The sequence below is a fragment of the Cryptotermes secundus genome, unplaced genomic scaffold (genome assembly GCF_002891405.2).
Source record: "Cryptotermes secundus unplaced genomic scaffold, Csec_1.0 scaffold815, whole genome shotgun sequence".
In the NCBI taxonomy this organism is placed as follows: Eukaryota; Metazoa; Arthropoda; class Insecta; order Blattodea; family Kalotermitidae; genus Cryptotermes; species Cryptotermes secundus.
Genome location: NW_019733329.1, coordinates 123149 through 138232, shown reverse-complemented (window position 1 = coordinate 138232; position 15084 = coordinate 123149). Strand labels below are relative to the sequence as shown.

Sequence of the window (15084 nt, the reverse complement as noted above, 5' to 3'; positions counted from 1 at the left end):
GATGACGCAGTCATCTGTCTTGGGAATCCCCGAATTTGCAGAACGTCAAAACCAGAAGCTGCTTTCATATAAACCTGTCACGTGTTCCACTTCTGCTCACAAGTGTCTGCATGTGCAATGTTAACAGCGAAGCGGCAATTCTGAACGAAGAAACATACATACTTTGTTGACCGGAGGGGCGGGGAAGTGGGGCGACAGGAGTGGCCTCTGTCTACTGACAAGTAGTACACATATAAGACGGTTTCAGCTGACAGTCAAAGAGTCAGTGAGTTCCAGCAGTGTCAGTGCTTTCATCAACGCAGAGACAGTGTCCAGCAAGAACATGTCGCCAGTGTATATTGTTGTCCTCTTGTCAGTTGTCATGACAACAAGTGCCAGATCATATTATGACGCAATTGTTGGTGAGTACAATTATGACTAATATACTGAAACGTCCGTTATTTACTACACGAAATATATTGTTTTTTGTACTGGTCTTATATATGTAAATGACGTAACGGAAAGGATGAACGGAAGCTCTGAAATTACGCTACTTCAGGTTAGCGTAGCAATTAGTAGCCGAACATTAACGTGCCGTATGAATGTAGGTTAAATTTTAGGTCACGAAGGCGAACTAGCAGTTTTCTGTTCCAGTGTATCGTGCCTATTGTGTGATTATGATAATTTTACTGTGATATGGACGTGTGAAGTGTAGTAGAGCCGGTTTGCGTTTGAATATCCGTGCGTGTTATTGGTGGAGGATGAGGCGTGAAACTGACGACTCACCTCCAACTAGTGCCGAGGTCGAGCAAACATGGGTTTATACATCCACTCCCCCATACGCCTTCATGGCGTAGTGCTTAATTAGTTATGCTAAAGGACAACTTTGCCTTTTTATAAGCCAGTATATGATACCCTCCTGTCTTCGCTCGCTTGGAAGCCGGGATCGTGGGTTCGAATCCTACTCAGGGCATGGATGTTTAGTGTTTGTGTATGTGCGATTTCTGTGTTTGTGTACATGTAGAGGCCTTGCGACGAGCTGATCACCCGCCCAAGGAGCCCTACCTAATGTTTAAGATCTAGTAAACCGAAGTGAAACGGAGTTTCATGGAGGTAGGCCTACGCCCAAATTGGGGCTGTAGCGCCACAGGAAATGAAAAATATGATACCCTCGCACGAAATGTAGTGAGTGTACTGTCTTCTGTATGTGATGCCGTGTAGTCTGATTAGAAACTACCAGACTGTATGGTGTCACAGTATAGAAGATAATCACTGTCGTGAGGACATAAAACCCGACATACAATCTCTTTTTCTTACTGTTCCTTTGTACCAACTTCCCACAAGCATCTTTTTAACGATGAAGAACTCCCTGCTTCGAGTTCTGTTCTCTTCCCCCAGTAGGAAACAAAAAAAAAAATATATAAATAAAACATCCGGTTTGTATAAGCCATTATTCTTAGTACGGCTAAGGAGAAAAGGAGAACCTATTGTTGGTCCTTCTTATTAGTTTATGTTTCTGCCGTCTAGTATTTCACTTAGGGCGGCAGCACCAACTAACTCACAACACTGTGAGGTTACCCACGTCACGTATAATGCAAACATAGTAAATAAGATTTCATTATTATATTTCCCCATCATATGTTTAAGCGTCACAAGGGACTGCACGCAACCACTGGGAACTGCTTAAAATTAACCCCACAAATGCCAAATATCGAAATTTTCGGCTTACACAAAAACTGCTTTAATTGATAACATGTGACATCTGTTATCATTTTATCCGAACTACATTTTCAAGAAACGTTTAGGAAATTCGACAATTCGCATTTCTATTCACGGTTTCTCCAGATGATCCTTAACAATTGTTGAATACTGCCCCTAAGGGGCACTTCTAGTCCTCTGGATATTGTAACCGATTTCATCAATGCGTTGCCAGGCAGCAGCTCTGTAAACACGGTCCAACACGCAACAATAGAGGAAGCTGTGTTTTCTATAGATTCGACGGACGCGCCAATGGACTGGCTGGATAGCGATCGCGTGATATATGTTTACTGTAGGTCCATTTCCGTCCCGCCGCTATATATCGTAAGTAAGAGTGATAGAATTGGCCGCGTCATAGCTCAAGCGGCTAGTCGCTGGCTTCCCACCGTGGCGGCCCGGGTTCGACGCCGGGTCTGGTCAAGTGGGATTGGTGCTGGACAGAGTGGCGCTGGGGCGGGTTTTCTCCGAGTACTTCGGTTTCCCCTGACAATCTTCATTCCACCAAGTTCTCCATCATCATAATTACCCGGGGCAGGATACAATAGGCCAATCAGTGGCCGCCGTGCCGAATGGACCCAGTTGGACTCCACCCCCCACTAAGCGAATTAAGAAGAAAAAGAGTGTTGAATTCGTTCACGGCAGTTACGAGTTACGAGTCAGTCGTAAGATGGAGGAGCGAGTCTAGAAGAATTTTTAATTCCAATGTTCCAGAGTGATTAAAGACGAAATATCATTAAGATTTTATAGTGATTCGAAGTGCTAATTTCTGTGTTGGGATCCGTTGCTAGGAGACGACTAGTGGAAACAGGGAATTCTAGTGCGTGGGCAACAGTGGACTGCAAAGTGTGAAAATCAGTAATGGTGTAATAATGATTTGTAGTTACAGCTAGTGAATATCAGACAAATAGACTCACCGATCCAAACTCGCGTCTATAGTCACCCATACACATGACAATATACAGTATATGCTAAATGAACCTTTTGGTGAAGGTCGACAGCGAAACACCGCCAGTAACCGTTCACTCCTGCCGTCTTACGGTACTCTTGTTAATTTTTTTCCACTTGGCACTTCAGCCCCAGTGGGCCTAGGCCTACCTCCATGAACTTCTCCGTTTACTTCGGGTTTTCTAGATCTTACACATTCAGTAGGACTCCTTGGGCGGGTGATCAGCTCGTCGTAAGGCCTCTATCTGTACACAAACACAGAAAAACGCAGACACACAAACTAAACAGCCATGCCCTGAGTGGGATCCGAACCCACGATCCCGGCTTTCGAGCGAGCGAAGACAGTTCATGCCTTAGACCGCTCGGCTACCGTGACCGGAACGCTTGTTAATTATTATCACTAATTCATATTCCTACAAAACACCCAAATAGTCGGCCAATAACCTTACTTAATTGTGTACATGCATAACTTCTACAGTTAAAACACGACGGCAATTAACCGAAGAATAAATAAAGATAAAGGTAAAAAAAGGTAAAGCTATCGCTGTAACAGGCCGTGGAGGCCCATAGGATTGTGAGACGTCGAGGCTCCCACATTTTCTAGACAATCGGCTCACAGATGGTGAGGAAGTTACCCTTACGCCCGGCTGCCCTTTGACCCCCAGAAAGATTCCTGGTACTTATTTCTGTTAGAGGCTTTTTCGACCCCAATGCCGGAAGGATTAGGTCAAATGAAAAAAATCCAATAACCTCATCGAGAATGGAGCCCGCGACCTTCCGGCTTGTAGCACAGTTCCTCGCCCAACTACGTTACGGAATGTCCCCTTCTGAAAGAAGAAATGAAAGAGAGAGCAGTTGATAGAAAACGAAGGTGAGTAATTTCCTCCAACGCAGATATGGTTGTACCGCCGAGTCCCGAGTAAGTGATATAAGCAGACTCTGTCTAATATATCTCTGACGTTACGTCATATCCAGAGCAGACAACACTACGGAAGAAAATTCGCTGTGTTTTCAGCGAGGTTTTTGTTACAGTAATTCTGGTTCTTATGGTATGTTGGAAATATGATCAAGTAACTTTCCAATAACGGCAGACGACCTGCACCTTTATGAATAATAACCTGCCTTCAAAGGTGTTTTATACTTGCTCATGGAGCTGAGCCCTTCTTGAGGAGCCACCAATTGAGTAGCTACTTAAGAATTTTCCTGCATTTTATGAAACCCGAAGGTTCATTCCCGTGTCCACAAGAGCCCTCCACTGGTCCCTATCCTGAGGCAGACCAATCCAATCCATACCATTCCATCCTACCTCTCTAAGGTCTATTTTAATATTGTCCACCCACATACGCCTTGGAGTTCCCAGTGGTCTCTCCTTCTGGCTTTCTCACTAATATCCTACATTCATTCCTCTTCTCTCCCATTCGTGCTACATGCATTGCCCACCTCATCCTCCGTGACTTGATCATTCTAATTATACCTGGAGAAGAGTACAAGTTATGAAGGTCCTCATTATGCAGTTTTGTCCAACCTCCTGTCACTTCATCCCTCTTCGGTCCAAATATTCTCAACACCCTCAATGGGTGTTTTATACGTAGGCTTATTTTCATCTTATAGCAGCAATTTCATCTGTCTGCACTGCACAAAGTAGTTCTCCAACTTGATCATTGTAGCCTCAGATGTATTTTTTATTGCTAGTTGTGTGGGACTAAGTCTCTTGTATTGCGGACACTTCTGGCCTCTTGTACCAGCCCCAGATGATAGGTGAGGGTGATTGTGGAGCAATTGGTGGAATGAAGATTGGAACCGAAATACTCGGAGAAAACCTGCCCCAGCGCCACTTTGTCCACCATAAATCCCACTTCACCAGACCCAGGATCGAACCCGGGCACCTGCGGTGGGAAGCCAGCGACTAACCTCTTGAGCTATGGCGCGGCCTAGCCTCATATGTAAAACCTGGCGTGGAACTCTGGCAATCACACGGTTGCCACCAAACTACGCGTGTTTGCAGTATATGTGAAGATGTGCTGGTTCTCACGTCGGCATAGTTACCGCTGCAGTGTGCGCCGTAAACTTGAGATTAGCAAGATATTTACCGCTTTCTCCATGTACATGCAAGAACGATACAAAATGTATACCACTGCTGCAGTTCGTCCTACTCAAACTGCAGAAGGGGGGGGGGTGAAGGGGGGAGGGACGAAGAGGCAGCGAGCGCCGCACTCTGCTTCAGAACATCCGCTCTTCTCGCTAAGGTCGAAATACGTCTGAGGGTAAGAGCAAAATTTTCTATGCGCGTAATGAATTATGTACCATGCCAAAAAAACGTATGGGGGAAGTGGAGGTACAGTTCCGCGAATCTTGACCTCAGCACTAGAAGAAGTTCGATTAGTCAGCTTCATCCTTTGCCTCCAGGTAAAGAGCCTGCGGTAGCCACTGGACACGAAGTTGGGAGGATCTGGACGCTGTGGAGCAGAATCTGCTGCCTCCGTTGGGAATCGAACTCAGATCCATTGGACATCAAGTTACTAGCCTAGTCACTATTCCGCCTCAACGATCCCGGCTCCGAAACACACATAAAAACTAAAAAAACTCCGTAGCTTTAGTCCGCAAGCGAACTATATCGACCGAGCGACCGCCGCTTGTCGGCGAAGTTAGTGCCAACTTTAGTGGATAGAGGGTGTCGCGTGGTCAGTGCAACAGAACCCCACGGCCGTTAATTTAGGTTTTCTACACAGGAGCCGCTACTTTTCCATTCAAGTAGCTCTTCAATTATCGTCACGAGGCTGAGTGGACCCCGTTCCAGACCCACTACTTCTCAGAAAATCTGATAGCGTTGGAAATCGAACCCGGGACCTCTGGAACTCTGATCACTATACCACAAACAATTATAAGGTCACATGCAAGGAGATTTAACTTGACGATTTGTATTTGGGGAGGGGGATGTGACGCCATTTACTGCTGTAGAAGATAATCGATGTTTCGAAGGAAAGCACTGTCTCCATCTTCAGGAATGCAGAATAAGCCCCGAAAGAAACAAAGCAGATACATGGAAGAAATGAACAAGAACATGTAGTGGAAGGAAGCACATAAGAAAAGGAAACAGTAGATGGAGAGGAACAAATAAATTCCGCAACGGAAAAGGAAGAGAAATGAAAGAAGGTTAACAGAAACAAGAAGGGGGGAGAGGCTGAGAATAAGGCGAATGAGATGGAAGAGACGAGGAAGGATAAAATAAGACAAGTTTTTGTTGTGTGCATTCCTATTGTTCCGAGCCCTAGAATGGACTTGGGCCCAAAAGGTCCAAATTTGGGGCCCCATGTCTTACCCGTCACGTGACTAACTACAAAGTAAGGATGTTGCTCTTGCGTGGCTGTACTTTGTTGTTTATTTAACGACGCTATCAGAAACCAGACTGTATAACGTTGGATATTAGGATGATTGTTATGTCAGAAAAAAAGCTAATGGTCTAATCGAGACACTAGCCCGGCTTTTGTCCTGAGAGACTGAGGAAAACCATGAAATGCCTTATTTATGGTGGCCGATATTCTAACCGAGCACCCGTCAGATAGAAATCAAGATGGCTACCTCCAGACCAACCTGTTGCTCCTGTTATTGTCTGCCTGTAACATCTCTGAGAGTGCCTCTTATCTTGAGTAGGCAACATTACGGAAGAAAATTTCCCGTCTGTTCAATGGGATCTCCGGTGTGGTAATTCTGGCTCCCGCAGTACGCAGAAAATAGAATCTAGAAATTTCTGATCACGGTATGACGATCTGTGTCGTTATCGGATGATACTGTTACGTGTATGTAGTGACTATAGACGGGGTTTTGAACTGGATATTGGATTCACTGAACACTTTAACACACAACTCGTAATTCCAGCTAATTAGAGCGCCATCGTTAATTTGCACACAATAAACAACTAGCGCATACGCTAAGTGTCTTCCAAAATGCAGTGTCTTTACTAGACGTTTCCTGGTAACAGCTTCTAATAATGACTATTTCTTTACTTACATGCTCGTTTCCTCTCTGAATGGCGGCTCCCGTCCATCTGAACTATTCTTGTCAAAGTCAAAGTCACATTACGACTGTCGGTCAGTCAGCCAGTAAGTCTTGGTGTCGAGCCCCATCTGGGGCTCATAACCAGATATTTATTACTGTTTGACAGTTACGGTCTTGTTTCTTGTGGGGCGCCCTCTCTGACGAGAGGTCGGGTCTGTCTTTTTATATGCTGCAGATTCGAGACTTCCCTTTTCGTCGGTGGAGGTATTCGACCCCGCCTCCATACGGAGGCCGGATCTACACCCTTATCGATCTATTCTTGCTTCTACTTTCCTGTTTATAAACACCTATGCACGGACTGAGAAGAAAACACCGTTTCGAACAGTACCTTTATTGTTGCATGCGTATCCGTTGCAAAAGGATCGTGTTTACCGAGCCGTTGCCTACAAACGGCTTTGTATTTGCTTATTTCGCGATCGCTTCATAGTAACGGCTCTACACGCTACAATATAATGCGACGATCAATATCTCCAATAGTACGTTCTCCTAGATTGCAACGCCCTGTACTTCGGGATAAGCTTAAACTTTCGGAGGAACATACTACTTCCATGTTCAGGATCGAAGACTAAGACAACCAAGAAAACACCACATCGCCTGCTTCTTGCTGGTTTCTTACTTGAGTTACCATCAGTTATCATCTTCAAGGTTAATGTTTTCAGAAGCCCTTATATTGGTCTCACACTGAGTGATGAGCCGAAGTAAAGCCACCCATCTCCAATCATGGCATAGGCTCCGACTCACCTCCCATTCCAAGATCCATGTAACAGCTTTAATACCGTGAAGATGGTAACTGAGATGTTTACCGAAAAGCCGGGGGAAGCTTGCAACGTCCCACGTGACATATTCCCGAAAGATGAAGCCATGACTTAGATGCTAATGCTTCGCATGAATCTGTTTCGATTTCAATTTAATTAGGCAGTAGTTAATTAGAGTAGCTGATTGAGGCACATGCTACAAGTCTGAAGGTCGCGGGTTCGAGTCCCAAAGAGGTGGAATTTTTTCAATTGACCTAATCCTTCCAGGCACACTATGGCCCTGGGGTCGACTCAACCTCTAACAGAAACGAGTACCAGGAATTAAATAAATAATTTTCCTGCGGAGTAAAGGGCGGCCGGCGCGTAAGGTTAACAACCTCACCACCACCCGTAAGCCGATTATGTAGATAATGTGGGAGCCTCGACGTCTCACAACCCTATGTTAGAGGGATAGCTTTACCTTTTTACTTTACCTGTTTCAGGATCTCATACTAGTGACTATGAAGAGTGTTATGTTATGATAGATGGAGGCAGTATGTTGCTCCGAAACATCGGCGGACATCTACCGGGCATGCCAGAATATAGTTCTCTCCAAGTTCAATTTCTTAACTTTACCTATAGGTTGGACGGTCGATTTTGGCCGGTGGATCTCTGATGCGTAGTGGTCTGACGCAAGTCGGCGAGTCTAAGATTTGTGAGCATGCGCAGAGACACTATGTTGCCTCAGTAAGAAGGTAGAGCCCATAGGATCGCTGTTATTAGTCGAAACTGTGTGCTTTTCCCACGTGCCAGTTGCCAGTGCCAGCCTATGAATGTTCTCTCTGCAGACGAAGCAAGTTCGTAGCATAGACTCGCTCTCATGCGCTGACAGTGTCGGCAGGCTTGTACGTGACTGAGTGTAACACTCAACGAGACGACAGTCACATCTAGTCAACGTGAATCTGAATGAATCTGTTTACAGTGGACGCTGAGGGGAGGTCAGATGAGAAGGGAGCAGTGAGAAGACGGACGGTAAGTCCAGAGGACTGCCACAAACCGCCGTCCAGTGGACCGTGCCGGGCACTCTTCCCGGCATTCTACTTCAACACGCAGTCCGGGAGATGCGAGACCTTTACCTGGAGCGGATGTGGCGGGAACAGCAACAGGTGAGAACCATCATGGCTGCCTGCAAGGGAGGCGGGGCGGAGATAACACAAAATTTACGTTTGCTAATCTCCCCAGAGCAGCGGATTCCAGACTCTACATAATGGCGTCCCCCCCTCAGTTTATCAAAGACTTCATCGCTACCAACCTTTGACAGAATGCCCGATACATCAGGGGGTACAGCGAAGTGCTACGGGCATAACAGACGGGGTTCAGTTCCCAGTAGGTGCAATATTTTTTTCGCCTCTACGGCGTTCAGACCAGCTATCAGACAGTTTCCTATACAATGGCAAGTGTGGGCGATTTCCCTGGGGTAAAGCGGTCTTAGCAGGAAGCTGAGTAATCGTCCTCATCTAGTGGCAACATCAAGAACGGTGGAGCTACACCTCCACTCCCCCATACGTCTTCACGGCACAATACTCAATGAATTAAACGTCTGACATCATTAAATTTTTACTTTACTATTATGCCCTTTGAGATTACGCAAAAACGAGAGTTTTTTTTTCGGATTTTCATTTTTTAAATCAACACAACAGTTAATAATATTTATCAATATTTTACAAGTGCGTGAAGTTAAATATTCCACCTCTGAAAATCTTAGTATTATAATGAGAAATTCAGTTTTACAAAATAATACTTCAGAATATGCAGAACCTCCACTAACCAACTTGTCTCGCCTCCCCATGAGTGGGGGTATCCCAGATTTTATAAACCACTTCCCGGGAGTTCCAAGATAAAAGAATGAGGATATCACCATCAGACATGGAGATTAGCCGCGAACGTATTGACTGAGAAGCGGAGACATCTACCAAGGTGCAATCCTCCAGTTTGGGGGTTGGGCAGGGGGATAACGCCTCACCGCAAAATAAAAATTAGTGTGTTATTTAGTACAGTAACATTTCATGTTTGCCTTACGTAGGTTTGAGACCAGAGCCTCTTGTGAGAAGAACTGCCCTGTTAGGAAGGAGAAACGAAGCGGTGAGCAACTTGCAAAGCGATGCAACCGGGACGTGGTACCGCCGGCTTGTAGCAAGGGTTGCAGACTAACCAAGGATAGCGACAACTGCCCCAAGTGCGACTGCTCCACTCACAGTAAGAACAATGCTGCCAACTTCCGTAAATATACTCCACTAACTACTACCGTTACCAATGTATTCTGGCACTTAAATCGTACGCTTACAATCCTCTACCACTTTCACATTTCTATACTTGAGACACATATGTCTGTCTATCTATCTATCTATCTATCTATCTATCTATCTATCTATCTATCTATCTATCTATCTATCTATCTATCTATCTATCTATCTATCTATCTATCTATCTATCTATTTTCTATTGCTAGGGGAGTGGGACTAAGTCCCTTGTACTGTGGCCACTTCTGGCCTATTGTACCAGCCCCAGATGATAGGTGAGGGTAATTGTGGAGCAATTGGTGGAACGAAGATTGGCAGGGAAACCGAAGTACTCGGAGAAAACCTGCCCCAGCGCCACTTTGTGCACCACAAATCCCACTTGACCAGACCCCGGATTGAACCCGGGCCGCCGCGGTGGGAAGCCAGCGACTAACCGCTTGAGCTATGGCACGGCCTGTCTGCCTGTCTACCTACCTACCTCCCCATCTGTCTGTCTATGTATCTATCTACCTATCTATATATAGCCCTTTGTTGGACCTTGGCCAATTTTTCAGTTTCTTAATCTTTTACACAGTCGGTAGGGCTCTTTGGACGGGGGATCAGCTCGTCGCAAGGTCGCTATCTGCACGCGGGACAGCATAAACACAGAATAAACACACAGACATCATATTTCAAGTGGGATTCGAAACCACGATCCCGGTGTTTCAGTCGGCGAAGACAGTTCATGCCTTAGACGGCGCGGCCACTGCGACCGGCCTTGAGACAGGTGCGCATATTCTAAAGTCCTGCTCCCACTTCAAAAAAAAAAATAATTAACAGAATTTCTAAGGTTGCTCCCTCATTAGAGAGTGACGCAGTTAGTTGCATTATCATTAGACATTTCTGACATTATATTTTCAAAATAAGCTTGGAGCCAGAATCCTCATATGGGAGGTCTCACTCAACTCACGCGACTTCCGTTCCGTTGGGTTGCCTACTCCAGCTGTGACGTACGTTGAAAGATGTTTAACACGGAGTATTCAAAGAACAATCGGGCAAGGATAATCAGTGAAAAGGTTGCTGTTAGTTGCAAGCTTCATACAGTTGCCACTCCCAGTTAAAAGAGTTCACTGGACGACATATCAAAATAGGTATTCTTCAATTAACTGAAAAGTTCTTTTGAAAAGAAAATTATATTTCTAAAAGACGTTAATTACCCATTAACGCGTGACCCAAGTAATTTTAAAAGTCACTGCGATGTTGTCCTCCATGTCAGTGCTGCCAGCGTTAGGCATTAATATGAAACTGTAGGATCCAAATTATAAACTTAGAATCTGTCTCCTACAGCGCGTCCAAAATATTAGAATTTTGGGTTTATTTTTAGTAACAAATATGTAAAATCTCTCTGATGTTAGGCTGCGGGTTTCCTGTTACAAAATTCCTGCGGTTCGTAGGGCTAACGTGAAGGATAACATGGCGGTAAGACTTCAGAGCGCCGGTCACGGTAGCCGAGCGGTCTAAGGCATGAACTGTCTTCTCTCCTTCGGAAACCGGGATCGTGAGTTTGAATCCCACACAAGGCAGGGATGTTTGGTATGTGTTTGTGTTGTCCTGTGTTTATGTAGAGACCTTGCGATGAGCTGATCACTCGTCTATGGAATCCTAATGTCTGTAAAATGATCATGAAACTGAAAATCAGAGGCCTGGGTCCAAAGGGGCTGTAGAGCCAGTGAAGAAAAAAGTTTTAGAGTTGCTTGGATCACTCGTTCATACGTAAGCACTAAGCCTAGAATGAATATTAATGTATATATAACCTAATCTTGTTCACATTTTTAAGTATGAAAAATTATCAGATTACAGTGCAGAAACACATAACCAGGTAGGAATGTAAAATTAAATGAAATGAACTTGACAGGGGCTAAATAAGAATTACAAATTAGTGTGTTAGGAATGGTCCCGAGACCCGGAATTCTGCTGCATAACAATCTCAAGTCTTCATCTTGTCTATAAAGCAAATTATTCTGTTTCAGAGTAAGCATTCTACCATTAAAATGTTCGGAGAGAGTATCAAGAAAGGTCATTTTTATCTTAGAACCAAATAAAGAAGTTTTTAATTTTTTTAGTGTCTAATTTTTTCTTGTTCACGGTCTCATGAGCCGAGTAAATAACTTGCAGTAGTGAGCGGTTCAGGAGTAAACGGAGCGCATGAGAGAAACGCACCCGACAGCTGCAGCAGCGCGGCCAAGCGGGTTATTTGTAACGTGAAGTGATTTGTGACTCTTTGCCATGGTAACTTGAAAGCTCTGGAGTTGACGGCTGGTTCCCAACCCGAGTACATCTCAAACACAGGGGTGCCAACAAGACGCAACAAAATACAATACACTCTTCACGATATAAAGAATCAATTCTTTTGCTGGAACTCGGTAACCACTGATGGAAATCTTGACTAAATATAATTTATAATTTTCATTAATTACCTCGGTTTATCATAAAACATGGATCTATACATCTACTCCCTCACTCGCCTCTATGGCTTAATGCTTAATTAGTTAAGCACAGGGACAACTTTACCTTTTTTTTACCCTTACGTCGATATATCAAATATGCACCCAACTACTTCCACCAATGGCAACACTATCGGTATTTCTATGAAAATTAAATCAAGTTAAGCAGGTCTCGGGATAGCTCAGTCGGTATAGTGACTGGCTACGGGCTGGACGATCGAGGGGTCGGAGTTGGAGGACCGGTAGGGTCAAAAATTTTCTCTTCTCCACGTCGTTCGGACGGGTTATAGGGTCCACACAACCTCCAATCCAATGAGAATTTTGGGTTCTTTCCCTGGAGGTAAATCGGCCGGGGCATGAAGCTGGCCAGTCATCTCCAATTAGTGTCTCAACCAACTACGTACCGCGCGTCCCTTTATGTATTTTGTGAAGAAAAGCACATAGAAACAGATACTTGAAGACGAACTAACCAACGCGTTAGCGCACTGGAAACAATGTGTATGGTTCTGTTTCTGCTGTGTGTGACAGAGAGTGTGTGCAGTCTCCCAGCCGTGAGGGGCCACTGTCGGGCCTTGCTCCCCAGGTGGCGCTATGATCCATCCACAGGAAAGTGCACAGAGTTCAAATTTGGCGGCTGTGACGGCAACGGTAACAATTTCAGGACGGAGCAGCAGTGTATGAAAATTTGTGCTGGTCAGTACAATTTCAATTTTGACATTCTGTATATCCGACTTTCTATTACAAGAGAGACTTCAGCCTGCATTCTCGTAGTGTTTTATTCAAGAGTACCCCAGAAAGAAAGGTCAATATTCTCGGAGGTCACAGTATCGGTCATTCTAAGCAAGAAAGTATATATGTACATGTGTCCTATTCCGAACGGTTTCCGAGATAAGAGCTATTTCACTGTGCAGTTCCAAAACTGTTGATAAGAAAGAGATATTACGTACTGTTTCTAATACCGGTATTTATTGTTCAAATGACAAAGTTGGTACAGTTTACCTTGTGCAATACATTTCGAAAAATTCCACCGCCAACATCAATGCACTCTACAACTCGTGTGAGGACACGGCGTGTTGCTCGTCTGTACCGTGTACAGGGAAACTGCTCTGGAGACCGTTCGGAATAGGACACATGTACATATACTCGCACACTTTTTTGCTTAGAATGACCGATACTGTGACCTCCCAGACTACTGATCTTCCCTTCTGGGACACCCTGTGTAAGCTTTCGTTGTATTAACTTCTGATTTGGCCGCGCCATAGCTCAAGCGGTTAGTCGCTGGCTTCTCACCGCGGCGGTCCGGGTTCGATCCCGGCTCTGGTCAAGTGGGATTTGTGGTGGACAAAGTGGCGCTGGTTCAGGTTTTCTCCGAGTACTTCGGTTTCTCCTGCCAATCTTCATTCCACCAATTGCTCCACAATCACCCTCACCTATCATCTGGGGCTGGTACAATAGGCCAGAAGTGGCCGCAGTACAAGGGACTTAGTCCCACCCCACTAGCAATATAAAAAAAGACACCTGAAGATGGCCATCTAGGGACGAAGCATGTTTTGTTAAAAGTATAAATGGAAGAAAAAGGAAAAAATGTTGCATTATTGACGGACTGTGTTATACAAAGACGTTTTAACTTATATCACTTTACACCTCGCCTTTCTGAAGATTTATTCATGGAATTCGTTCTATTTTCAGGTTCTTAAAGAGCCCATTGGTGCGGTCATTTACGTCACGCCCAGGAAGTCGTGACTGGCGGTTAATCTGCTTCTCAATTCATTGTTCTTAAGGATCAATACAAGCCGTCAGTTTGTAAAGAGACAGTGATATATTGTGTCTCAAACATCTTTGAGGGAGCACCAGTATCGTCTGAAGCTCTTGGTCAAGAGCAAATAAGGACTCTCACAAGCTTACTTAACCTCATGGAGAGTGTACAGAGTGCACAGAGGAAGGCTGTCAAAGATGAAAGACTCTGGAACATGTCAGTCTAAAACATCTCTGAAGGCACGTCACAGTTTAAACAGGCGAACTTACGGCAGAAACGTCCTGCAGGTTCAACGAGATCTGTAGCATTGAGATTTAGGTTCTGATCTCTGTGTTGGGAATAGAATGAATACGTATATCAGTTCCCATTGTATCTTATAAGGCGTCCATATTAATGTTCCCTTACTCTCATTATACCGTGCTTAAAAACATTTCTGAGGTAACGTCATCATCAATGACATACACCATTACGTCGTCACTAGAAAGTTACCAGTTCCTGTTTCTGATACAAAATTGGAACCAAAATCGTCGTACCGGAGATCTCGTACAGTGCAGGGGATTTTTCTTCCGTAAGGTTGCCTACTCGAGTGATGACGTAGCCTCAGAGATGGTGTAGGCAGGCAATACCATAACCATGTGAAACAATTAGCTTTTGTTTACAATCAAATAATCTACTGATATTGTAGAACCCACCGTGATTATAATTTATATAAATTAAACTAGTAAGTCATAAAATAAAGAATCATGTTCTATATACTGATGAAATGTCAGTTGAAAATTCAACGGAAAAATATGATAATTCCCATCCCTAGCCGCGATTTCCACAAATGCCCCTTCCATCCGCTCGCTCCAACACGTTACAGCCCGTCGGGCCACTCTCAGAGCACTGTCTCGCTATGAATCTCAAAGGATCCGGAAAGAGGCCGATTGCATAGGCGATGTTGCTAACTAGAGACAATTTCTTTCAGTCATTATCGGACAGTCTTCTATGCTACAAGTCGGAAGGTCGCGGGTTCAAATACCGATGAGGTCATTGGATTTTTTCAATTGACCTAATCCTTCCGGCCGCACTAG

At 44.6% G+C, this 15084-nt stretch overlaps 1 protein-coding gene and 1 long non-coding RNA gene across 2 annotated transcripts in view; one reads left to right on the top strand and one right to left on the bottom strand.

The window, feature by feature from the left end:
- Window positions 1-15084, bottom strand: part of LOC117282599 — a 129866-nt gene that overhangs the window by 102378 nt on the left and 12404 nt on the right. The gene's annotated exons all lie outside the window — the stretch shown is intronic.
- Window positions 187-14775, top strand: LOC111868055 (kunitz-type U19-barytoxin-Tl1a). The gene is made up of 5 exons (XM_023858412.2): window positions 187-401; window positions 8455-8638; window positions 9556-9728; window positions 12784-12948; window positions 13945-14775. The coding sequence occupies exons 1-5, from the start codon at window positions 323-325 to the stop codon at window positions 13950-13952; spliced, it is 609 nt and encodes a 202-aa protein (XP_023714180.1). The 5' UTR covers window positions 187-322; the 3' UTR covers window positions 13953-14775.